This window comes from Terrapene carolina, unplaced genomic scaffold, assembly GCF_002925995.2.
Source record: "Terrapene carolina triunguis isolate 2854851 unplaced genomic scaffold, T_m_triunguis-2.0 Scaffold189, whole genome shotgun sequence".
Taxonomy (NCBI): domain Eukaryota; kingdom Metazoa; phylum Chordata; order Testudines; family Emydidae; genus Terrapene; species Terrapene triunguis.
This window is the reverse complement of record NW_020664540.1, coordinates 3,912,849-3,938,514: the sequence shown is the minus strand read 5'-3', so window position 1 is coordinate 3,938,514 and position 25,666 is coordinate 3,912,849. Positions and strand designations below refer to the sequence as shown.

The 25,666-nt window shown below is 39.5% G+C and overlaps 1 protein-coding gene across 1 annotated transcript in view; it reads left to right on the top strand.

The window, feature by feature from the left end:
* Nucleotides 1–25,666, top strand: part of AKT1 (AKT serine/threonine kinase 1) — a 106,357-nt gene that overhangs the window by 31,605 nt on the left and 49,086 nt on the right. Inside the window, exons 2-3 of the mRNA XM_029912098.1 lie at nt 8,920–9,048; nt 21,429–21,540. Of these exons, the coding sequence (XP_029767958.1) occupies nt 8,920–9,048; nt 21,429–21,540 (241 nt within the window). The remainder of the gene's footprint in view (nt 1–8,919; nt 9,049–21,428; nt 21,541–25,666) is intronic.

The following is a 25,666-nucleotide window of genomic DNA, read 5'->3' as shown; positions in this document are numbered from 1 at the left end:
TATTGGAGCATAAGCTTTCGTGGGTAATGCCCACTTCGTCGGATGCATCCGATGAAGTGGGCATTCACCCACGAAAGCTTATGCTCCAATACATCTGTTAGTCTTAAAGGTGCCACAGGACTCTCTGTTGCTTTTTATTGGAAAAACAATGGTTCAAAATACATTTAATTCAATTTGATGCCCCTGGCCTTTGTTCTGTTGTTAAAATACATAAAGGCACTTGTCAAAAACAGCGTAATACACTATGGCACATCTTACTTGCATGTTTTAGTGTTTAAAATGCTGTAGTTGCTGATCATAATGTGTTATGGAAAAGTTTTAAAATGACATTGCATGGCTTCTAATCGCTTTCTTTTTAGCCCTTTTACTTCCACCATGGTGTAATGGAGACAAAGTTCACTCTGATTGTTTTTACCATACTTTAAGAGCTCAGTGCATCCTTTCTTATAATTTATGTAGCTATCCTTAAAACTGCAGTGTTTAATGAAACTTCATTTGCATCTTTTCTCACTAGAGACAGCTGTAGGTTAGGACTAGCCTGAGTAAGCTGTGCCAAAGGTAGGAGTAAGGAGTTTTGTATGCTGATTAATTCTCTTGGACTCCTTTGGGAATATCTGGCATTGCTTAAATTGATTACTGTAAGCAAGATGGCAACATTTTTGACCTTCTAAACGAAACGCTGCAAAAAACCCCCACAAAAAAACAAACCCAACCCTGTGTTTCAAATATACTATGAAGTAAAATTGAAATGCTATGGTACAGAATATAGATATTCTGATCAAGATCAGGGTGTTGCTTGTTGGATGATGCCTAGTTTTGAACTTGGGTGTGCTTAAAACTTTGTGAGTATATAAAATGTAAAAATCAGTAACCGTCCATCTTTTATGTGAAAATGATGCCTGAATAAGTCAGAATCAATGTCTGTTTCTCCGTGTTCTTTATTTTTATGTCTCATAGGTATCCAGTGTGCACACAAGCTAGCTTTATGATTCAGAGCATCTTTTGGTCCCGTAATTAATGTTTGTATTTACACTGTCCATATATTTAAAGACAGACATAGCTTCTAAAGCAATCTCGGTGACCTTGTTTTGCTAGTTCCTCCAAATAATTCCCGTATTGTTTTGTAGCTGTGATATGTGGCCCTATGTGAGATATGTGGGTTTTTTTTTAAATAATCTACAGATGTGTGAAACCAGAACATAAGTTGCTGTTCACTTGTTTTTAATAGGCTTCTATTTGACTACAGTGTGAAGATTTTTTTTTAAGTGCCGCTCTGAACATGAGACCATTTAATCATTCCCCCTTGCCCCTCCTCCAGCTTCTCTCCCCCCCTTCAAATTCCCTGAAGATATGATAATTAAGCAGGTGCCATATATTGTAGCTTTGTGTGACCGTGAGAAACAGTAGTAGTTTTAGGATAATCAGAGCCACACTTGAGGCAGAGGCATTTCTTCTTAACCTGTTGGCAATAATGTCAATCATTGTCATGCAGGCTGCTGTAGGGCCTTAAATGTAATGTACTACTATCCAGCTGCACGGAAAATGAGTAAGAATAAAGCAGTGAGCAGATTTGCCTTGCACTGAATTAGCTTGTTGTGACAGTGGACTGCCATATATGGTCAGTGAAAGGAAAAAGAGCTGGGATAAGCTGTGGAGCGCCAGTCTGGTGCAGACAGTCTGCTGACTCAGGCTTGACCTCCCTATTGGGGAGCACCCTTGACTGCAGTCTGAGCTGGCTCATTGAGATTCAGGGCACAGCCAAAGTGTCCGCAGCTGTATGCTGGAGGCAAAGGCTGAGAACACATCCAGAGTGTGACCCAAAAATAATCAAAGAACTGGCCCCCTTCTGTACTCCTGTGAATAGGCAGACAAACCAGAGGTCCTCGCCTCTTAGTGAGCATATTGGGAAAGACATTAGCATACGTTTTATTTTTTTTTCCCAAGCTCCCTAAACCCAAATACTGTTTTGACAGTTTGTTCAGGGGGGAAAAAAGGAGGCATATCAACTATGAGGGAAACAAAATAGAAATTAAAAAAATTACAACAAATTTTGTTAGGCACAACTGACTTCTCTAATTTATAAGCATCAAATGTACATACATGTGATGTGAAACTAATTCCCTGTCTGAAAACTGCTTGCTTCTATTTAAAACCAACAACAACAACACAAGGAGGATTGTCAAACCCTTTTCAACAAAATAATCTGTCTTGGTTTTAATAAAGTTGATTTTAAATTAAAATGAATGGACAGAATTTGCTTGAACAGCAGACACTACTTGTAAATCCACATCCCATTCTTCAGTCACACCAGTGCACATGAGATGGCATCTTTTAAAAACTTCACATCTTTAAGGAAGCTGGCATCTGTTTTGCTGAACCCTTATTGGGCAGACAGGATGCAGACCACTCTTTGCTTCCATTGAAGTTTTATAAATGAGTCATTCTGTTTCTTTGACTGGCGAAACATTAGTACTGCATTTGGCATAACTTTCATGTTGCACTCAGATAGTAATGTGTACAATCAAGGAGTGCATTACAATTTTCTCTGTAATATTTGGTGTGTTCATTTTGTCCATTAATAAAGCTTCTTTTTGATGCTCAGAGCAGAATGCATAATACATTATTTGTCCATAGTTTCCTGATAATCACTCTAGTACATTTAATATAATTGGGGGCTTGTTTTTTCCCCAAAGCTTCTAAGCAGGTTCTAGTTAGCTTGGGGCACTAAAAAGTTAACAGTCAAACCTGTACTTTTTGTAAACTTGTTGGATTCTTGCTTTGTCAATCTAATTATTTAAAAAAAAATCCTCTGTGTTCATGAGTTGAGCTAAAATATTTTAAGCAAAGACTGCTTAAATACAGTCTGTTATGAATTAGAGGGTGTGGTGTTGGCTTTGAATGAGCTTGATGCAGCAACAAGCATGCAGCAGTTGGTAAATAAAGATGGATTTTCTTTTGTTCTGCTGGTGCTTGCTGCTCATTATTCTCCACTTACCCTGTAAGCTTCCCAGGGAGTGGCAGCTGTTTCTGATGTTAGACACTTTATCAGTGGTAGACAGCTCCAGATTCAGTAAGACACTGTTGTGGGGAGGAGAGGGAAAAAAATAACCCTGCATTATTGTAAATTCTCTGTAGAGTTAACTTTTCATGAACCAAAAGAGTTTCATGTTTAACTTTTTGAAATATTAAAGTGCAAGTATGCTTTGCGGTACATCTTGTAATGAAAAGTGGTTTTGGCATGAGACAGATTTACATACGTGTATATTAAGGATTTTAATGTGCTATACGTGGAGGGCAGAGACAAGGCAACAAAATGAAATCGGTCTAACAACCTTTGTGTATATTTACAGAAATGTATAATTTGGGAATTTTTGCAGTTCAAAAATTGCTTTGGATAAACATAATGGTGCATAAAGATTTTACATATTTTTTTCAGCTACCAAGTTGTAGATGAGTTTATTTGTATCCAGCATTTTATATGTAGGATTTATAAAACATACTTTTGCTTTTCTCTCTTTGCACTGTTAGCATTCTGTTACTGAAAACAAAGACGACTGCCAAGGCATTACACAAGCAATGAATCACAGAAGAAAAACTGTTTTGCTTTGTAAATTGTTCAATTTTCTATGGTGTTTCATTATTATTTTTTACTGTTACCTAATAAAACTGCAGTTTTAATTTTTCTTTTTCACACACACTTTTGCAGTATCCTGCATCTCTTGCGCTTTGAATTTTCTATGTATTGAAACTGTTGGTTGTGCAGCAACATGACTAATGTAAGCCACTTCAGATATCTTTTTACTTACAATTGTCTTAAAGAAATAAAATCAGGACATAGAAAAGTTTAAAAAAAAAGAAAAGGCAGCTTACACTTCAAATATGCCAGTGTCCAACACTCCAAACATGAGTGGAAGGAAAGGCTGTTTAATTTTTTTTTTTTTTTTTAAATCAAGTTTGTCCAGGCATTTTGACATTGCTGTATCTTGTCTGTTTTAACAAAAATCTTAAGAGTTCTGTTTCAGATATTCAAATATCCTATTGTAGTTAGTTTCTATTCTAATAAACAGGCAAAATTACATACATAGTTTAAAAAAATGCAAAACTTCACCTCATTTCATACTTTTGTATTTATTGTGTTTATTTTTAAAGTTCCAACTCCTTTACATATAACATCTCTACTGTTCTATACTTAAGAATGGTTTCTACAGGGAGATAAAATTTGACAGCTGTCACAGGTAAAGTAGGTTTATATTTTTTAGCAGTTGCTATTGCCGATCATAGAAATTTAAACTTGTTTAGCAAGAACAGAAATTTCATAAATGTATTCATGATTTTTATCTACAAATTTGTGTTCCAGAGTTTCTGTAGATGAATGATCAGACTTCCTGATATTTTATTAATCTATAGATTAAGTGTATAATTGAGCTTCTCTAACCACTTTCACATATAACCACGGATAAGTCAATTTCATGCCCATTGGTTACATTTCTGATTTATCCTGTCACTTCAGAGCCTGTTATGTAATGACACATATGCTATAGTTACTGCAATGTGCTTCATAATGCTGCAGGTCATCGACATCTTGTTTTTGTACTTATTATTATTTACTGATTGGTTGTAATCCTTGGCCCTGGTAAAAAAACAAAACAAAAAGACCCAACAATTTATTAAGCTCCTGACATAGACCAAGCATAAAATTTAAGAAAATTTAGAAATTTACTACTAGTCTGCAAATTAGAAATGTGCATCAGGAAAGAGAACCAGCTACAGTGATGAATAAGTGAAGGTCCCATTCTAAAGAAGAGTATAGAAGATGGTAACAAAAATCCTAATTCCTCAAGGATTTCTACCTGGAATTTATTGGTGGAATAAAGCTGTAGGGCAAAAATACTGGAGTGATTAAATTTAAATATCAAATAAAATTATAAAATGTAAAATGGGAAAGAGGAGGTAAAATGTTTGTTGCAACAACTCAGTGCAGTTTTGTGTGAAATCCTGCTCCTATTTCACTTAAAAAAAAATTTTTCCCTCTAAAATTAAACCTTTCCTCTGAGAACTTTAATGACTATAAAGAGTTTATGGCAGATTGTCACTCATTTGTAGAAGAGAGAAAGGAAGAGTAAAAATCCCTTGCTGGACCCTGCTCAGAGTGTACTTCCCACCACAGCCTGAGTCACAAGCAGCGGCTACTTCTTGCCTGACCCTTCCACTCCAGCCCCGTCCTGTGCAAGTGGGACGGGACTGGCTAGAGTTACTGGCTAGGTGCATAGCTGGGAGTGAGCTGCTCCATGAAACAAGTGAAGTAACTTCCTCCCTTCCCAGAGCAATGGGGGACCACAGGGGAGGGTTATTGACAGAATTCATTCTCTGGTCCTTTCGTGGGACATAACTACATGCTACTCCTCACAAAGGGCAGATTGTAACGTCAGACTCTTACTCTTAGTGAATTTGCAGGGTAAAACTATTGTAATTTTGGCTTTAAGTGAGGGTCAGATTTTGACAGGTACTGAAGACACTGAAGTTGGTGGGAGTTGAGGGAATTTGGCACCTCAGCAAGACACTGTAAGGTACTAAGTTAAATTAAACCCTTTGATGATGAACTAGATCCTTTCTCTAGTTCAGGGATTCTCAAACTGGGGGTCAGGACCCCTCGGGGTGGTGAAGTTATGACCTGGGGGGTCATGAGCTGTCAGCCTCCACCCCAAACCCTGCTTCACCTCCAGCATTTATAATAGTGTTAAATATGTTTTTAAAAGTGTTTTTAATTTATAAGGGGGGGTCGCACTCAGAGGCTTGCTGTGTGAAAGGGGTCACCACTACAGAAGTTTGAGAACCACTGCTCTACTTCATCATTAAAGGATATCATCAAGATTTCTAATCCTGAAAACTGACCTACCTTAAAATTGTTAGGGGCTTAGTCCTCCACATTTGAAACTTATTTCCTTGTCTGTTTTTATTTTAAATATACCATGTGTTGTTGGGAGGGGGTGAGGGTTATTTCATAGGGTAAGCTGAAGCATTTACCCTTTGTAAGTGGATATTGGTTATTTTGATGCCCATTACCTGTAGCTGCATTTGCTTTAGTAAATGAAGAATGTTTTCAGTGCTGGAGATGGTGCCAGCCTGACAGTCCTAGAGAGCAAGTCACAAAACAGTGGCAGTCCAGACAGGAGCTGGGCGAGCTGCTCCCAGTCTGCCTTGTCCAGTCCTGATGGTGGCTCTTCTCATGTGAGACCCCTGTCTAAAAGATCTCAGCTGAGACCGCCAGCTCATTCTGCTCTGAGTTCAGAGTAGGTACATAAACAGCCTGATGGTAATGACTCTCGGACACTACTGACCTGGGCTGGATTTGAACTGATGACTTAGAAGTGAAAGGCTCCATAGCCTATTACTGATTCCCAAGAGTTGCCAGTGTTACGTTAAAGTTCAGATTAAAAAAAAAAAGTATATGTAACACCTTGAATGTAAATGTTAAATCACACCACCTGTGGATGAGTTCCTCTGAAATTCCTAAGGTACCTCTGACTATTTCTAAACCTGTTGCAACTGGGGCAAACATACTAGATCAGGGGTCGGCAACCTTTCAGAAGTGGTGAGCTGAGTCTTCATTTATTCACTCTCATTTAAGGTTTCGCGTGCCCGTAATACATTTTAACGTTTTTAGAGGGTCCCTTTCTATGTCTATAATATATAACTAAACTATTGTTGTATGTAAAGTAAATAAGGTTTTCAAAATGATTAAGAAGCTTCATTTAAAATTAAATTAAACTGCAGAGCCCCCTAGACCAGTGGCTAGGACCTGGGCAGTGTGAATGCCACTGAAAATCAGCCACCTTTAGCACACGTGCCACAGGTTGCCTACCCCTGTACTAGATTGTATGCAGGGTCTTTGTTTTTTTCTGTCTGCAATAACACTTGTATCAGTCCTAATAGATGTTCTCAGACAGTCCCGATACACCGAGGAGATCATCCCTTAAGTCTTGGGCAGACCCTCTCCTCCACTTACCCTGAGTTTTTTTGCTTTAGAATAAAAGGTGAAAAAAGCCATTGTGGCAACCAGCGACAGCCAGCTGTATGCGTGTCCCCGAGAAATAGGAGAGAAGGTTGGAGACAGAGCAGAGGGAAGAGGTACCACAGCTGGTGTGAGAAGCAGGGGGAGGCTGCACTACAGGAGGAGAGGTGGGAGAGGGAAAGAGACAAGGCAGCTGTAGGGGAGTTCCTGGGGCAGAGTACACATCATCATGAAAGAAATCACCTGGGGTGGAAAGCAGAACAGCAGGAGAGGTGTGGTGGGGTGGGGGATGGGAAGAGAGCTGAATAAAGGAGCCTTGGTCAATAACCTGTGGTGCCTTTTTTTGTTGTTGTTTTTGTCTAATATTTAATTTGGGAGCAAACCCTTCAGACAACCAGCAAGGATCACCATATCTTGCTACAGTGAACTTTCCTGTGTGGATGTGCACCTGCGTGCTTTTTATAATGAAACTGAATGAAATTAGCAAATTGCAAGTGATGAAGAAAGCTTCTTGGAGCAGAGCCCCTGGATTTGTTTAACACCAAGATTGGGGGCCTCTAGGCACAATGCAATGCTGAGATTGGGCCCCACTGTGCTAGGTGCTGTCAGTCTAAACAGATAAAGGCAAAAAGTGAGAAGGGAGACAGAGGCAGTGTGAGGGGAGGTGATATGCCTAGGGTGGCCAGGAGCCTGGAAAGTCCGATTGAAAAGGGGACCTGGCAGTGTCCGGTCAGATCTACTGACCGGACACCTAAAGTCCGGTTACTGCGAGTGGGGTAGGCAGGGAGACTCCGGTCATCACCCCCGCTCCAGCCCCTACTGAGCCGGGGCTGCCTTCTACCTTCATCGGGTAGCTGCAGCTCCCAGCCCTGACTCTGCAGGCAAGTCCCTCCTGACCTGGGCCGGGAGGAGGTGGGAGGGGAAAAGCAGGGAGCGAGGGGGGGGGGGAGGGAGGAAGTGTGGATGGGGCGGGGCCTCAGCGGAAGGGGCGGGGCTTTGGGGGCGGAATAGGTGGGGTAGGAGTCCCAAGGTTACACAGCAAGTCAGTAGTAGATCTGGGAATGGAACCCATGTTTTCTGTATCCCAGTCCAGTGCCCTGTCAAGTAGACCGCTCTGCTTCCCTGGTAAATAATTAGAGATATGATCTTTGTAGTCACTGTTACTTCTGTTGCCAGGAGTTGGTGTGTGTGGCTGTATTGTTTGTGTGTAACTATACACTCTCTCTGCAAAACATTTGTATGACCAGTGGCATGGTATGCTGTAGGAATGTTTTTCTTCAGAAAAGAGAGCGAGCACTTTGAAGTACCATTGGAACTTTTGCATATTAAAAGTTAGGTTTTTACCGTTCACATTGCGATCTCTCCTGTGCTTCATTCTTTTAGATGAGTGAGTGATGTTATGTAACTTAAGTGGAGAATTGCCTTTTTATGCTCTAAAAATTATTGTTGGTTTGATAAAGCAGTTGACTAATTACTAAATTACCCACCATTGTTTAAAATACTTGCGCTGCAAAATGTAAATGAAAAAAATGTCTCCACGTGTCAGTATGAAAAATGACAATGGCAAAAATAATACATAGGACATCTGCTCTGATTTTTAAATTTTAAATTGCATTTAAGGCAGATGTTGCAGAATTTGAATGAAATAGGCATAGATGGGGGAAATATAGCTATTTACTTTTTATGAAGTCCCATTTTATGGTTAAATCCACTGTCAATATCTGAATTGATGCCTATATTTTTCCGTTGTTTGCAGCAGAACAAACGATGAATTAAAATGCCTTCTGTATTAAGAGGATGTACAGTATCAATATTTTAAAGAAGTTCTCATTGGAATTCTGGAACATGAGGAGTTAGGATGGAATATATGGAATATTTTACTGTCTTTTCTGCTCTGTTTTTTCCAGGAGAATACATAAAGACATGGAGGCCAAGGTATTTTCTGTTGAAGAACGATGGCACGTTCATTGGCTACAAAGAGCGGCCGCAGGATGTTGACCAACGGGAATCCCCTTTAAATAATTTCTCCGTAGCTCGTAAGCATTTTCACAGGCACTCTCATTCTTGCTGTATGGGTTTTACAGAATTATTGTAAGCATAGCCTTTATACACAATATCTTTCATGTTAAATCAAAATCAGCTCAAGACAAATTTTCTATGAAAACATAAAAAGTTTTCATTTTATGCAATATTAGATTTTGCAGTGTTAATCTGATTTGTAGCTTTGAAGTACAAATAATTAATGCAAAGTTGTGATTGCATTTACTTTATGTAATTCACTGTTATTTTTCAGTCTCTTTTCTATTTGAAATTACTAATTGTTGTTTATAGTTACAATACAAAATACTCTTTTACTATTTTTACCTTTCCTCTTCTTATATTTTGTACAGTAGGAAAAATAGCTAACTTTTAAGCCCTGATTCAGCAAGGTACTTAAACATTACTAATCCCGTTCAGTAGTATAAGATTAAGAATGTTGCAGAATCGGGGCTTTCAACCCTAAACTACATGTTTGCTGTTTGGATATGGTCCTAAGTGTGTTGAAATCAATGGGAGTCTTTCCATTTACTTCAATGGGCATGGGATCAGGCCCTGAAATTGATGGAACATGTTCAATTTTTTTTTTTTTTTTAATTTTAAAATCAAAATTGTGTGTCAGGGCACCAAGAGAATTTCTTGGCTCAGGGGATAATAGAAATTGGTCCTCTTCCTACTGCTGCCACACACAAGAACCCCCAATTATGCCTCTGATACTGCACTCAAGCACCCCAGCAAGGGGTGTGGCAGAAGAAACTGAATAGAATTCCCTTCTCCTGGACATTCTTTACCATGTTTGTAGAAATGTAGAATCATAGAATCCTAGAATATCAGGGTTGGAAGGGACCTCAGGAGGTCATCTAGTCCAACCCCCTGCTCAAAGCAGGACCAATTCCCAACTAAATCATCCCAGCCAGGGCTTTGTCAAGCCGGGCCTTAAAAACCTCCAAGGAAGGAGATTCCACCACCTCCCTAGGTAACGCATTCCAGTGCTTCACCACCCTCCTAGTGAAATAGTGTTTCCTAATATCCAACCTAGATCTCCCCCACTGCAACTTGAGACCATTGCTCCTTGTTCTGTCATCTGCCACCACTGAGAACAGCCGAGCTCCATCCTCTTTGGAACCCCCCCTTCAGGTAGTTGAAAGCAGCTATTAAATCCCCCCTCATTCTTCTCTTCTGGAGACTAAACAATCCCAGTTCCCTCAGCCTCTCCTCATAAGTCATGTGCTCCAGACCCCTAATCATTTTTGTTGCCCTCCGCTGGACTCTTTCCAATTTTTCCACATCCTTCTTGTAGTGTGGGGCCCAAAACTGGACACAGTACTCCAGATGAGGCCTCACCAATGTCGAATAAAGGGGAACGATCATGTCCCTCGATCTGCTGGCAATGCTCCTACTTATACAGCCCAAAATGCCGTTAGCCTTCTTGGCAACAAGAGCACACTGTTGACTCGTAGGGCTGGAAAGGCAGCATGAGAAGTCACCAAGTCCAGCCTCCTGTGCTGTGGCAGGGACAAGTAAACCTAGACTGTCTCTGACAGGTGTTTATCCAACCTGTTCTTAAAAATCTCCTATGGTAGGGATTCCACAACCTCCCTTAGAAGCCTATTCCAGAGCTTAACTACCCTTGTAGTTAGAAAGTTTTTCCTAATATCTAACCTAAATCTCCCTTACTGCAGATTAAACCCATTACTTTTTGCACATCTTCAGTGGACAAGGAGAATAATTGATCACCATCCTCATTGTAAAAGCCCTGAACATATTTGAAGACTGTTATCAGGTCCCCCAACCCTCTAGCCTTCTTTTCTGAAACCTAAACACCCAGGATTTTTTAACCTTTCCTCGGGTCAGGTTTGCTAAACCTTTTTATCATTTTTGTTGCTTTCTTCTAGACTCTCTCCGATTTGTCCACATCTTTCCTAAGGTGTGGCCTCCAGAATTGGTCACAGCACTCCAACTGAGGCCTCACCAGTGCCAAGTAGAGCAAGACAATTATCTCCTGGGTCTTATATGCAATACTCCTGTTAATATACCCCAGAATTTTGGCCTTTTTTCACAGCTGCATCACATTCAGTTTGTGATGCACCATAATCCTCAGATGTTTCCGCAGTACTGCCATCCATCTTGTTATTCCCCATTTGATTTTTCCTTCCTAAGTGAAGTACTTTGCACTTGTCTTACTGAGTTTCATCCTGTTAAATTCAAACCAATTCTCCACTTTATCAAGATTGTTTTGAATTCTAATCCTGCCCTCCAAAGTGTGTGCAACCCCTCCCAGCGAGGTGTCATCTGCAGATTTTATAAGCATACGCTCAATTCCGTTATCCAAGTCATTTAATGAAAATGTTGAATAATACTGGACCCACGACTGACCCCTGTGGAACCCTACTAGAGTCACTCTCCCAGTTTGACAGTGACCCATTGGTAACTACTCTCTGAGGACAGTCTTTCAACTGGTGTGCACCCACCTTATAGTAATTTCATTTAGACCACATTTCCCTAGTTTCCCGGTCAAAGAAGGAAATTGGGATGGTTTGGCAGGATTTGTTCTTGACAAAGCCATGCTGGCTATTCCTTATCCTATTCCTATTCCTGTTATCCTCCAGGTGCTTACCAATTGGTTGTTTACTAATTTGTTTCAGTATCTTTCCCAGTATCAAAGTTAGACTGACTGGTCTATAATTCCCTGAGTCCTCCTTGTTGCTCTTTTTAAATATAGGTACTATGTTTGCCCTTCTCCAGTCATCTGGGACCTGACCTGTCCTCCAGGAGTTCTCAAAGATAATAGCTAATGGTTTTGAGATTGCTTCAGCTAGTTCCTTAAGTGCCCTATGATGAATTTCACCAGGCCCTGCCGACTTGAATACATCTAACTTATTTAAATATTCTTTAACCTGTTCTTCCCCTATTTTGGCTTCTGTTCCATCTTATTGTCTGCTATTCTTTCTCCATGTCTATCTTCCTCATGCCGATATGCAGTCCGCCCTTCATTTTACCTCACTCCCCACAGCTTTACAAATGGAATCATGCAGCATTTGTTATAAACAGTGGTCCATTGAGCGTCCCTGCCTGGTAGGCTGGGTAGTGAAGTTCTGCCTGAGGAGCAGCAGTGGGCATTGAGGGGGGAGCTTGCACATCTAGAAGGAGATAGATGCCTTTTAAAGATTAGGTACAAAAATGAATTTCCAATCAGATTTCCTCTAGGGCATCCTGAGGCCTATTAAAACACAAGAAGGTCTCGGGAATTATTGCTCTGTGCCATCCATTCGCATGGCAGCCCTGGTACCCATGTGTCCAACAGGTGTCTGGATACTTATTTTATTATATTTTAAGGTATGATGAGGCTGGGAATAAAAAACGAGCATGTTATCACAAGTTGCATCAGTCCAGAATGACAGGAGAGTGCGTTAGGAGGCCTTTTGTCTTGCCAAGCCAGTCCCAGGAGAGATTTGATTAGTATTTTCACCTCAGCAATGACAGAGCCTATAATGCTTCGCTCTTTATGCTGATTTCTCCTTACAGGTCAGCAAAGTAAAGAAAGCAGCAGAAAGCCATTAAATCCTAGGCTTTGTCTACACTGGCAATTGAACTTTTGTTGTTCAGAGGTGGTAAAAAAACATCCCCTCCCCCCCGAAAGACAAAAGTTTTGCCAATGAAAAGCACCGGTGTGAACAGCGCTTTGTCAGCAGAAGCTACCGCCATTCGCTGGGGGTGGAAGTTTTTTGTCAGTGGGAGAGCTCTCTCCTGCCGACAACCAGCGGCTACACTGCGTGTCTTTTAGTGGCATGGCTGTAGTGGCACAGCCGTTTGCTAAAAGGTGCGTAGTGTAGACAAAGCCCTAGACTGTCTTTTCAAGCACTTGATATGTACCCAGAAAATTTTAACACCTTCATTAAGTTGCTGCTAACCGTATTTTTATGGTAATTATTTAGGAAGGGTCAGTGCTAAGGTCTGAAAATGGTGAGCGTTGCCTTCTTTCTTTTGCTTTTCTTCCGTAACACATTCAGAAGGGGTTAACTTATTCCTTAGTTGAGAGTTCTGAGGATTTTTGGCAGATCAAGCCTGTTGGTCTAGGCATTTATAACAAGTTCGTTGTCATGGTATCAGAGCATCTTACAGACAGACACAGGTCCACCATTGGGTGTAGCATCCTGGCTAGATAAGGGAGGTGGAGGAAAGGTGTTCTTAGCAGCTGCTGGTATTTGGAAATACAGTGGCAATGAAGAGTCCAAGGGTACGTCTATGAGGGATCGATTTATTGCGTGTAGTGTAGACGCGATAAATCGATCCCCGATCGCTCTCCAGTTGACTGCTGAACTCCAGCAGTGCGAGAGGTGGAAGCAAAGTCGACGGGGGTGCCGCGGCCGTCGATCCAGTGCCACGAGGACGCGAAGTAAGTAATTTTAATTCGATCTAAGATACGTCGACTTCAGCTACGCTATTCTCGTAGCTGAAGTTGCGTATCTTAGATCGATTCCCCCTCCCCCCCAGTGTAGACAACGCCCAAGAGGATCCCAAAACTGCAAACTATTTTGATGATCAACGGGCAGAGTTCTTTGCTTGAGGTAGTGACTGTAGTTTGAGCTAGTTGTTGAAACTACCATGAACACATCACAACTGTCCTACTCTCTTTGCTGGCTTCAAATCAAGTTAATGGGCATGGTCTTTGTATTCATAGCGCTCCATGGCCTGGACCCAGGATACCTAAAAGACCATCTGAAGATCTGGGACAAAGACTATGGTTGACAACTACGCTCTTTTGGCCCAGTGGAACTCTTATTATTGAGAGTAAAGGTTGTCCGTGTGGGAGACAGAAACCTCACCCTTTCCGCTCCAAGTACAAGGCACACTTCTTTGATCTTGCTTTCTCTAATACAAACACATAGCAACAGGCATATTTATTTTGTAAAAAAACCCTACCAAAATAAAACACACGTCTGCACATGTTTCTCCTTCTGGGGAGAGAGTGAGAGAACAAACACGTGACCAATGTGTAGTCACATTGCTTAATGCACTACTGGAAGGCTTTCAGATACTACAATGATGAGCATGGTATAAAAAGCTATATAGACTAGAATATCTCTTCCATCTTGCTCAGATTTATTTTTGTTCAACTACTTGTCATTGAGGCACTGGTCTCTGGCACTTCAAATAGAACTGGGAATCACCTGCATACTGTTGGCATTTGAGACCCAGTTATGTTATAGTCTTGTCTCTCTGAGGCTACTCACACCTCTCTCCCCCCCCCAAATCAGATCGCCCACTTTCATTTGTCTTGGATTGGAGTCTGGTAGTCTGTGAAGCATGCTTGTAGTTGGGTAAAGGGACTGCCAAAATGTATAAAGTTAACTCAGGCTTCCTTTGCAAGTATCAGATGAAGAACATGGCCCAAAATACAATTTTCACTCTGTCAGTGGGATATACACAGGTAGCAGTGGCTCAGGGAAAGTTGATAATAGCAAAAGTGGGGACAGGCTTGCCCCAGAGTGTTACATACAAACTTTTCAATTTATTTTCAGTAATTTTACAACTCCAAATGTTTGCTATTTAGTGAAATTCAACAAAGTGGCTATTTCTCTGTCAAAAACTTGTGAAATTGCAGATTTTTCATGGCAAAACTACTCTTGCTAAAAATTACACTCTGCTGCTGCCGGAAATCTTCATGTTTTCCATTAGAAAACAGCTCAGTTTTCACTCAAAGTGGTTTAATCTTCAAGAAGAAAAGGTTTTAAATGAAAATAGGGCCATTTTCATATTTGTAATGAAATGCAAAAACTCAAATATTGAGTGTTTCAGCTTTGTTGTGAATAAGTCGCACCTCCTGCTACACATGTGAGAATAACACACTGAAGGAAGGTGGCAGATGGTATTAGAGAAGAATTTGATTTTTTTTCCCCCCCTGAGGAAGAATAAATAAGACGGTGGGTCCGATACTAACCACATTTCTGCACAGTAGGTGCAGAAATATAAGTTGCATCTACAGTTTTGCAATCTGCAAGTCCCTCACTACCCTAGGATCAGTTCTAGACTCTCATGCTTCAGATGGAATGGGCTTTGATCCCATCACTGTCTATGAAAGCTTGTCTGAAAAGCCGCTTCTGTAAAATCAGTCTTATCTTTATTTAAAAAAGGAAAAAAGAAAAATCCTGCTTTTCCTTTGCCTACTTTACATTTTGAAATGTCCATTCATCTGTTTGTGTAGCTCAAGGATACGGTTTGGAAATTTTCTCCCATAGAATACTTGTTGGTGATTTCAATTTATTCCATCAAAACTAATGCCTAATCCTTCTGAGTATGCAACCCCAATAGATTTGCAGGATTGGATCTCTGCTTTTATTGGTAATTTATTTTGTTTTTCCTTCACTACCAAGAGAGGTGAGATAAGAGACCTTATAGCAAATAAGTGTTCATGCAGAACTTTTCTGAAATAATGTAAAACATTCCAGAGATCATGCAGGCAAATAACAAATAAGTTCTATTGCTATAAACAGCTTAGGTTAGTGGAATTCATATTGATGGTAATCTCTGATTATCACGCATATCTCCATATTAGATTATAAACCCTCCTTTAAATTATGCATCTGAAAAAGGTAATGTATAGAAAAAATTAACATGAAAATAGAGACCCTACTACAAGGAACAGATTATTTTTCCTGTCATCAAAATGTGGGTGGACTATGTTCAGTATGAGGTTTTGTTGCATTGGGTATATGACAACTGCAGTCGCCCGACTAAACTAGTAGTAGTTTTATGGGCAGGACTGTGTATCTGTGGCCAAGAATTATCAGTGTTCTGGACCTTTTGCACAAGATGATCAGATTCCAGTAGATAACTTGACTTTATCAGCAATCTCCAGGTCCAATGAATTTAAATACCTTGCTGACTCTGGGAGTAAGGTGGCATTCAGAACTCTGTTCTCACTTGCACCTTGCTATCATATGGTTAGGTCTATCCAGTAGCACAGAAAGAAGGCTTGGTATGAGACATAAGGAATGTTATTTGCCTTTTCAAACCATCTCTTCTTCACCAGACTGCTCTTCTTACTGTCTGTCCTTTTCAGTTTTTTCTTTTTCATTTAAAAAAAAAAAAATAGTGGGGAGCGAAGGATTCTTCCTTGACATTATTGGTTTAAAACGTGATGTCATTAAATAGGGAGCAGAGTTTGACACCTTCATCACAAATAATCTGTCTTTTAGCTTAAGTGCTAGGGAAGCAAATATTGTGACATTTTAGAAAGTCACTAGGATAATACTAAGTGTCTTTCAAATACAAAATGGTAATTTGCATTTGAATGCCTTGGTGTCTGTTCCTGTTAGAAACAATTTCTCTGTCCTACTTATTTTAAGACCAAACGCCAAGAAAGAATCAAGAGGTTCTTGAGAATAGTTTACATAATTTTTTTTTAAACAGGCTGCAGTGTATAGTACAGACTTTGTTGCAAATGGGGAATAGTGGTATTGGTCCATTTGACAGGACTGACTGATCCTCAGCTGATATTGGAGGTGTGAGGTTTTTTTTCATAGCAGAACATACTACGTATGATTGAGATCACATTTTTATCATTGGGCCAGTAATAACTTTTTATTTATGCAATGGTATGGGTGTGCATGGTGCTGTACAGACACATAAAAAATAGTAACCTGTCCTGAGTAGTTTGTAAAGTACCACAAATAGCACTGTGTCCGATTTAAAGATTTTTTTTTTTTTTTAAAAAAGGTATTTCCTGGGTTCATTGATAAAATAAAGTCCCAGAGACTCAGCTATGTCTGGAGGAAATTGGGTAGTAACTTGATTTATTTTTTTTTAAATCTGTATGGTACAGTACTTTAGTGTAATGCAAGTTAAAAATAAAGATTTCTGCATTTTGTGATATGTGCTGTTATGATTGAGCAGGGTAATTAGACAGCATATTGTTCACCAAACAAAACACTTCTGTGTGACATACTTGAATTATAGTGGTTATTAACTGACAAATCTCTATTATTCATCTTGCTGCATGCTTTAAAGATTGCTGGATCAGCAAGCTTAACAAATATCAATGGACAGTGCTGATTTAGACGAAATGTGTTGATATTTAATTGGTCTCGTTCTCTGTATTGAAAAGCGTAGCATAGTTTGTTATGCTGAAGTTAAGTAGTTAATTTTTGTTTTTATGGTGACTTACAGAAATATTTACCTTACCTATGAATAGATATTTTCAGCTAGTATCAAGTAGTGTAGCAAGCAGGTCCATGACAAGGACATTGACTAAATACTTGTAAAAACAATTTTTATTTAATAGTCTTTTAAAAATAATATTGAGCTTCAGGATAAACATAGCAGACAACTCATAATTTTTAATCTCATTAGCTATAGCCGGTATTATTATTTGTTTGTATTATACAGTAGTATTTAGAGGCTTCAGCAAAGATCATTGCTTCATTGTGTTCAAACACATAGTCCCTGCTCAAAGAGAACACAGTCTAACTAGACAAGACAGACTAAAAATAGGAGGGGAAACAGGCAAAGAGAGGTAAAGTGACTTGTCCAAGGTCACACCACAGGTCAGTTGCAGAGCTGGAGGTAGAACTCAGTCCACAGTCCTATCCACTGGACCACGCTAACTCTTATCATAGTATACAGTGTAAACTACAGTTCCTTAAAAGATGGTGGTAGCTACAGGAACACATGCAGTAGAGGTGGGTGCAGCATAATAAAAGCATAACTGCATCTGTTTGTGGTGGTCCTTTAAAGTTCATTTTTCTAGGGAATGAGGAAGTGCTGTTTGTCACACGAAAACCTTTCCATGACTCATTAATAAACTTTCTCTTTTCTTATTGCAGTTCTTTAGTAGGACACAGTATAACCTCAGCATGCTATTAAAGAAAAAATAGATTTTCTTGTGATTAAAAAATGCAAAATGACTTGTTGAAAAGCTTATAATTTCAGCAGCAAATGAGGCATGAAATATATTGCCAGAAATACAGAACCCAAATACACTGGCTGTAAATATTTTATTTTACAGACAATGTGCTAATTAAAGGCTTGAATTTAAAATGGGGCACTCTAAGTTTTCACAATAATAAAATTTGTCTAACAATGCTAGAGTGTATACTGTTAAGAACAGAATGTATCCAGAATGACAGTACACATTATTAAATTGTATCTTACTGAAGGTGGAACCTGGTAGAAGCTTTAGTAGTAAGTAGAGATGTCGTCTTGACTTTTTTTATAGGACCTTTTGTTTACTATGAAGTTTATTTTAGAACTTTAAGACCAAATAATAATGAGGCAGTGCTTTCAGAAAGCGCAGAGCAAGAGACTTGATACTGGAACAAGAACAGCTACATTCAAAAACTCTTCCCTTTTTTTTCCTTCTTCTTTGGTCCTTTTTGTTTTCATTTGGGTAATAGAGGTTTCCATTAGAAGGAGGAACTCTATTATAATTAGAGTTCTGCTGAATGCAATTCAGAAAACTAGGTACAAAAAATGTCTTAAAATAGCCTGAAAATCGCTACTTAACTGAACTTATTTGAGTTTGTTCAGCTTACAGCAGCTATTCTTCTATGAAATGAGGATCAATGTCAGCCCCAAATTTGAAGGATCTTAAAGCTGTCTGTCATAGAACATAAGAACGGCCGTACCGGGTCAGACCAAAGGTCCATCTAGTGCAGTATCCTGTCTACCGACAGTGGCCAATGCCAGGTGCCCCAGAGGGAGTGGACCAACAGGCAATGATCAAGTGATCTCTCTCCTGTCATCCATCTCCATCCTCTGACAAACAGAGGCTAGGGACACCATTCCTTACCCATCCTGGCTAATAGCCGTTAATGGACTTAACCACCATGAATTTATCCAGTTCTCTTTTAAACGCTGTTATTTATTTTATAGTTCTAGCCTTTACAACCTCCTCAGGTAAGGTGTTCCACAAGTTGACTGTGTGCTGCGTGAAGAAGAACTTCCTTGTATTTGTTTTAAACCTGCTGCCTATTAATTTCATTTGGTGACCCCTAGTTCTTGTATTATGGGAATAAGTAAATAACTTTTCCTTATCCACTTTCTCCACATCACTCATGATTTTATATACCTCTATCATATCCCCCCTTAGTCTCCTCTTTTCCAAACTGAAGAGTCCTAGCCTCTTTAATCTCTCCTCATATGGGACCCGTTCCAAACCCCTAATCATTTTAGTTGCCCTTTTCTGAACCTTTTCTAGTGCCAGTATATCTTTTTTTAGATGAGGAGACCACATCTGTACGCAGTATTCGAGATGTGGGCGTACCATCGATTTATATAAGGGCAATAATATATTCTCAGTCTTATTCTCTATCACCTTTTTAATGATCCCTAACATCCTGTTTGCTTTTTTGACTGCCTCTGCACACTGCATGGACATCTTCAGAGAACTATCCACGATGACTCCAAGATCTTTTTCCTGACTTGTTTTAGCTAAATTAGCCCCCATCATATTGTATGTATAGTTGGGGTTATTTTTTCCAATGTGCATTACTTTACATTTATCCACATTAAATTTCATTTGGCATTTTGTTGCCCAATCACTTAGTTTTGTGAGATCTTTTTGAAGTTCGTCACAGTCTGCTTTGGTCTTAACTGTCTTGAGCAGTTTAGTATCATCTGCAAACTTTGCCACCTCACTGTTTACCTCTTTCTCCAGTTGAATAGGGTCGGTCCGAGGACTGACCCTTGGGGAACACCACTAGTTACCCCTCTCCATTCTGAGAATTTACCATTAATTCCTACCCTTTGTTCCCGGTCTTTAACTAGTTCTCAATCCATGAAAGGACCTTCCCTTTTATCCTGTGACAGCTTAATTTACATAAGAGCCTTTGGTGAGGGACCTTGTCAAAGGCTTTCTGGAAATCTAAGTACACTATGTCCACTGGATCCCCCTTGTCCACATGTTTGTTGACCCCTTCAAAGAACTCTAATAGATTAGTAAGACACGATTTCCCTTTACAGAAACCATGTTGACTATTGCTCAACAGTTTGTTTTTCTATGTGTCTGACAATTTTATTCTTAACTATTGTTTCGACTAATTTGCCTGGTACCGACCTTAGACTTACCGGTCTGTAATTGCTGGGATCACCTCTAGAGCCCTTTTTAAATATTGGCGTTACATTAGCTAACTTCCAGTCATTGGGTACAGAAGCCGATTTAAAGGACAGGGTACAAACCTTAGTTAATAGTTCCGCAACTTCACATTTGAGTTCTTTCAGAACTCTTGGGTGAATGCCATCTGGTCCCGGTGACTTGTTAATGTTAAGTTTATCAATTAATTCCAAAACCTCCTCTAGTGACACTTCAATCTGTGACAGTTCCTCAGATTTGTCACCTACAAAGGACGGCTCAGGTTTGGGAATCTCCCTAAAATCCTCAGCCGTGAAGACTGAAGCCAAGAATCCATTTAGTTTCTCCGCAATGACTTTATCGTCTTTAAGTGCTCCTTTTGTATCTCGATCATCAAGGGGCCCCACTGGTTGTTTAGCAGGCTTCCTGCTTCTGATGTACTTAAAAAACATTTTGTTATTACCTTTGGAGGTCCCATGAGGAATGTCCATAAAATACTAAATGTGGCTTGGAAAGAAAGAAAAAAAGGACCACTTCATTTCTAAGAGATGCAGAAATAATTTTGTGAAGAAAGTGCTGTGTGTGAATGATGGTATAAGGAGTCCACTTTATGGTTTCTGGATGTTATGAAATGATCCGTACTTCTGTGGAATTGTTAGTTTAGATTGTGTTGCAGTATCTGCAGGGGTGAAAGCTGTCACCAGAGTTAACATGGGTGTCTGCACATCCATTGTCTGAGTGGTTTTTTAAGCTAAGAAGGTCCTTTTCGGAATGCCCCTCTGTGATCTGCCCTTTATAATAAGGTAATGAGGACTGGAGGTGCTTTCCTCCAGAGACTTTTGTTGATCTTTCTGTTAGCCACACGGGTCTTTGTAGAAGAAGCACTGCAAACACACTCTGCTAACTTCTTCAAAGTTCCGTGTGACTGAAGTTGATGAGGGCTTTGCCATTAACCTCAGTGGATGCCATAATCAGACCCATTGTGAACTGCCCCTGTCATGTGCTCTGCTCCTGACGATCAGGGGAATGTGGGACCTGAGTTTGGATCTCTTTAGTGGCATTACACTGTACGGCTGGTCAGCTCTGAAGGCTTTCTAAATAGAACTTGATTCAAGCAAAGCTTAAATGACTATCTACTGAGCTATTTATTGGTTTCATCAGCATAGCAAACTGTCTTATGTCTCCTAAAGAAGTACTTAGAGATTTCTGTGGCTGATTAATTGCAACAGTTTGCTAGATAAGAATAAAGACAAATGATTATTTAAACCTGCTTATGTACCATGACTTTTTCTTCCTTGATTGTGGTAGAATGCCAGCTGATGAAGACAGAACGACCTAAACCAAACACATTCATCATTAGATGCCTCCAGTGGACTACAGTAATTGAAAGAACATTTCATGTGGAGACTCCAGAGGAGCGGTATGTTTCATTCATATTTAATACATAAACTACTTGCAAAAGCAGATGTGAATGTTCAGCGCTATTAGTGCAGTCCTTGCAAAAGCTCTGATTTCTCAGGTGACATAGGTCTAGACTCTAATAGGTTTACGTTTTCAAAAGCACAAATGATAATGGACGTCACAATTTTGGGGTGGTCCAACCTGAGAGACCTTTGGCTTGATTTTTCAGAGAGTGGGTGCTCAGCATTTTCTGAAAACCAGGCCCCATACTAGTTGTTGATTTCCGGGCTCTCATCACATAAGAAATTAAAGGTTCTCCCACCTTGAGATTACTGGGGAGAGGTCAGCACAAAGCAAAACAAAGACCCCAGCAGAGTTTAGCTGTCTCAGCCTACTGACCCTTTTTGAGGACACCTTTTAAGGAACAAGTTAATTGTATTGCTGCCACCTGCTAATGGGTTATGTAAATAAGATGATAAAAGTGATGACAGAGAAGTACTATGCTGCTGCAGGAGACTTGTATTTCAGCTGTTGAAGGAAACAGAGCTAAAGAATGTATCCTGTACTCTGACTAGTGGAGAATTGATCTCTTACCTCCTGAGAGAACAGAATCCCAGCGTAGCTATTTACAGCAACTGGCTGTTTAAATATTTAAATTGCAGTTCAGCTGTTGAATTTAGATTATTCTGGTATCATTGTGGGGTATTTAAAATCCCAGTCCTCCCTATGTATGACACAGGCACAATATTTGTCTGTAAGCTCAGCACATTTTTACCTGGTTCTCTTAGCTTATTTTCTACTTAGTCTTTCATTCATTGATTCGAGTTGGTGTCATATTTGTAGCTTATGATTCTGTTATGATGACATGGGGAGGATGAAAACAAACTAAAGCAAAGAAAAGTAAATTATGTGTTTTCTTTTATTGCTTTGTAGCAAATGGCACCCAAAGTGACTGAGACACCTTCATTTCAAGGAGATTGCATTTCAGTCTTATTTTTGTCCCTCCCAACCAATTAGGCTGCATCCAGGGTAGATAAAAATCGGATTTTTTTAATTTAAATTGGATTTTTTTGATAAAATGCTTTTTGAGGAAAAAAACTATCTAAAGATAGTTTTAATTAAGATACATTATAGCTCAAAGATATCTCATAATGGAATAGGGATTATAAATTCTAATTCTATAGTATTAGACAATATATTCATGTAATGTTTAAGAAAAGTTTTGTAAATGAGTTCCAATAGTTCATGGATTAGGGACCCAATCTTATAGGGTTCCAGGGGCTTCTGTATAGATTATTTAGGTTAATCTTTCTATCTACCCAATGGGACTCAGTGCTCAGTCTAGAAGATACCATCAGAGATGCTTAGTTTTGCGGTTCTCAAACTGTGGATTTGTGTCTCCAGAGGTAACATGCTTGTTAACAGCAAAAATGTTTTTAAATAAATAAATAAATAATATAGAGAGGTGAGAAATAACAGACCTCAACTCTATTGTCCCTCTGCAAATTTGTGTAGAGAGAGTCAATCCCTTACCTCAATCTAAAAGTGCAAAGTTTCCAAAAGTTCAATGAGTAGAAGATTGTTGGGGGCTGAATAGATCTGGACAAGGAGAAGAAGTCTGGAGATAAATGTGAGAAGTGAGGGACATATGCTTGTTTTGTTAAAATATTGTATGTTTGCTGTTGAAGAAAAAAATCCAGAATTCTTAACGTTGTTTTAGTTAAATAAAACAATTTAAATGTCTGTCTGGTGATGTTCTCCTCCTAATACAGCATGACAAGAAAATCCTCCAAATATTAATGATTAACCTGTTGAATTGGAGATAGTTCGCCTCCCAATGACTTCATAAATATCTGCTTCAATTACCTTTGGTAAATGAAATAACCAAACAATCATTCATTTTCTGATATAGCTGTAAAACTAATCTGAAAAGTTTTCAAAATAAATCATGGTTTAAAAATGTATAGTGTGTTCCTTCTAAAAATGAAACCTACATCTATTTCTGAGTTGTGAAGAATATGTGTTAAGGTTATAACAACCAACAAGAATGCACTTTTATGTAGAAAACCATGATTAAATCGAGTCTTCCTGACTAGTGATTTAAATCAAATCCACCCTGGCTGCATCACAGCCTGGGACTGCTCATACTAGTCATCTCTGCAACATACGTTTGGGAGATAGTCTAAAGGTTCATCTACACTTGCGTTGGCGTGTATTATACACTCACTGCACGCCCAGCTAGCATGGGTATAAATAGCAGTGTAGACGGCTTAGGTGACTAGAGTAGAGTGCCCTACACACCTGAACCGCAAGGTATATACTGTATGTGGTGCTCTGCATGCCCAAGCAGTGCTTTCCATATCAACACTGCCATTTTTAGCAGTGTAGCATCCTGCTGTTGGAGCCTTTTCCTGCTGCAGTGCCTGGGGAAAGGCTCCGTCAGCAGGGATCTGCCGGAACCTTTCCCCACTCCCAGAGCCTTTCGCTGCCTCGTGTAACTATACACTGCAGTGAGTGTAGACACAGCCTGCCTTTCACTGTGGTTTCTAGCTACACGTAGCCTACATGCCTCCGCCAGTGTAGACAGGATCTAAGGGTGAAATCCTGGCCCCAGTGAAGTCAATGGCATTTCACCCACAATCAATAAAAGAGAGCTAAAATTAGACTTACAAGGAGATGTAGCTTTTGAACATCCTTTTATCCTTTAAACCCAAAAGCTGCTTTTAAGAGGGAAATGGAGAAATGTGAACACAAATGGAGGAAGGATGTTTTCTTTGTAATGGTTATTTTTAATGTTTAGAGGTGGGGCATAAAGGCAGGCATTCCTGATGTTGAAGAAAAATCTGTGCCTTTGTTCAGAAACTGTTATTCCGTGTGCAAATGTGACCTGCTTTCCCACCTCTTGGCATCTCAAGGGCCTCACCTCAAGACTCCAGTGTCTGAGGAGCTTCTGAGAAAGGGTTGATCGTGCAAGTTAAGGTTGCCTGGACAAAATCCACAGGTTTTGCTAACTTCACTCCACATCTCTTTGAGGATAGGCAGATATTCTCCAGACAGAGAATACTAAATTGGACGTAATTTGCCTAAAGAAACTAGATAGGACAACTGTATTATTCAGACAGTGAAAAATTCAAGGTACTGCAGGGCGAGAGTGAGGGGTGTACAAGGTATTGCCAGTGTAGCTGCTATAGTTTTAATTAGAATTTTATGCCAGATACTCTGTCTTGCCTGGACCTTGTATTTGTTTTTTCCTATTTTATTTTTCAAATTGAAGTCCAGCTGTTTTGAAAGATGTACTTCTAAAGCTAATTTTTTCAGTGGCCCTTCAGAAATGCACCTGGGAAACATATCTCCCCAAATTCTGTGTGTCTGCCTGTAAACTACTTACTGTAGCGTGTTCACTCTAGTGCATATTTGCAGGTGCAGTTGTGGAGGCGTATTTGAAAAATGTGACCCTTGGTATGTTACGATGAAGTGGACACAGCAGTATCTGCATTTTAAATATTTTTAACACTTGCTTCTTATTAGGAAGATCTTTTGAAGAAATATCAATGTAATAATGGGAGCCTGTGGTGCAGAGTCACTCCAGAATTTTAGAATTAAATGTATTAATTACTTTTCCCTGTCTAGCTGTAGGGTGGGATTTTCCAAAGTGTTCAGCATTGGTCTCTCTCTGCTCCAATTGTAGTTACTGGGAGTTTTTTTTACCTCTGACTTAGTGGGAGCAGAGTTAGGCCAATGCCAAATACTTTTGAAAATCTTTTGTAAATTGGATATTCCGTGCAGTATTTATTATTATGTTAATCACAGAACATTTCACATGTAGCTGTTTCAATATTGACTAAATAGGTTGCTAAAATGTGGGTATTGATGTTAATTGGTGAAGCAGTTTCATTCAGCAAAGATTTCTGAAATTCATCAGCTTTTCAGTGGTGTTTCCTTTGGCTTCATTCTGTTCTTTGTCAGGAATTGTGCTGTAAATACATCTAGAAAATGAAGTCTATGGAAACAGTTTAAAAGGAAGCATGTTCCTGTTTTCAGCTCTATCCTGGCTTCAGTCAGTGAATACTGCTTACCAAGTTCAAATTTTATTTTAAGGACAAAGAAGTGGGCCTGTCCAATAGGTTTACAGGGCTTTTCACAGC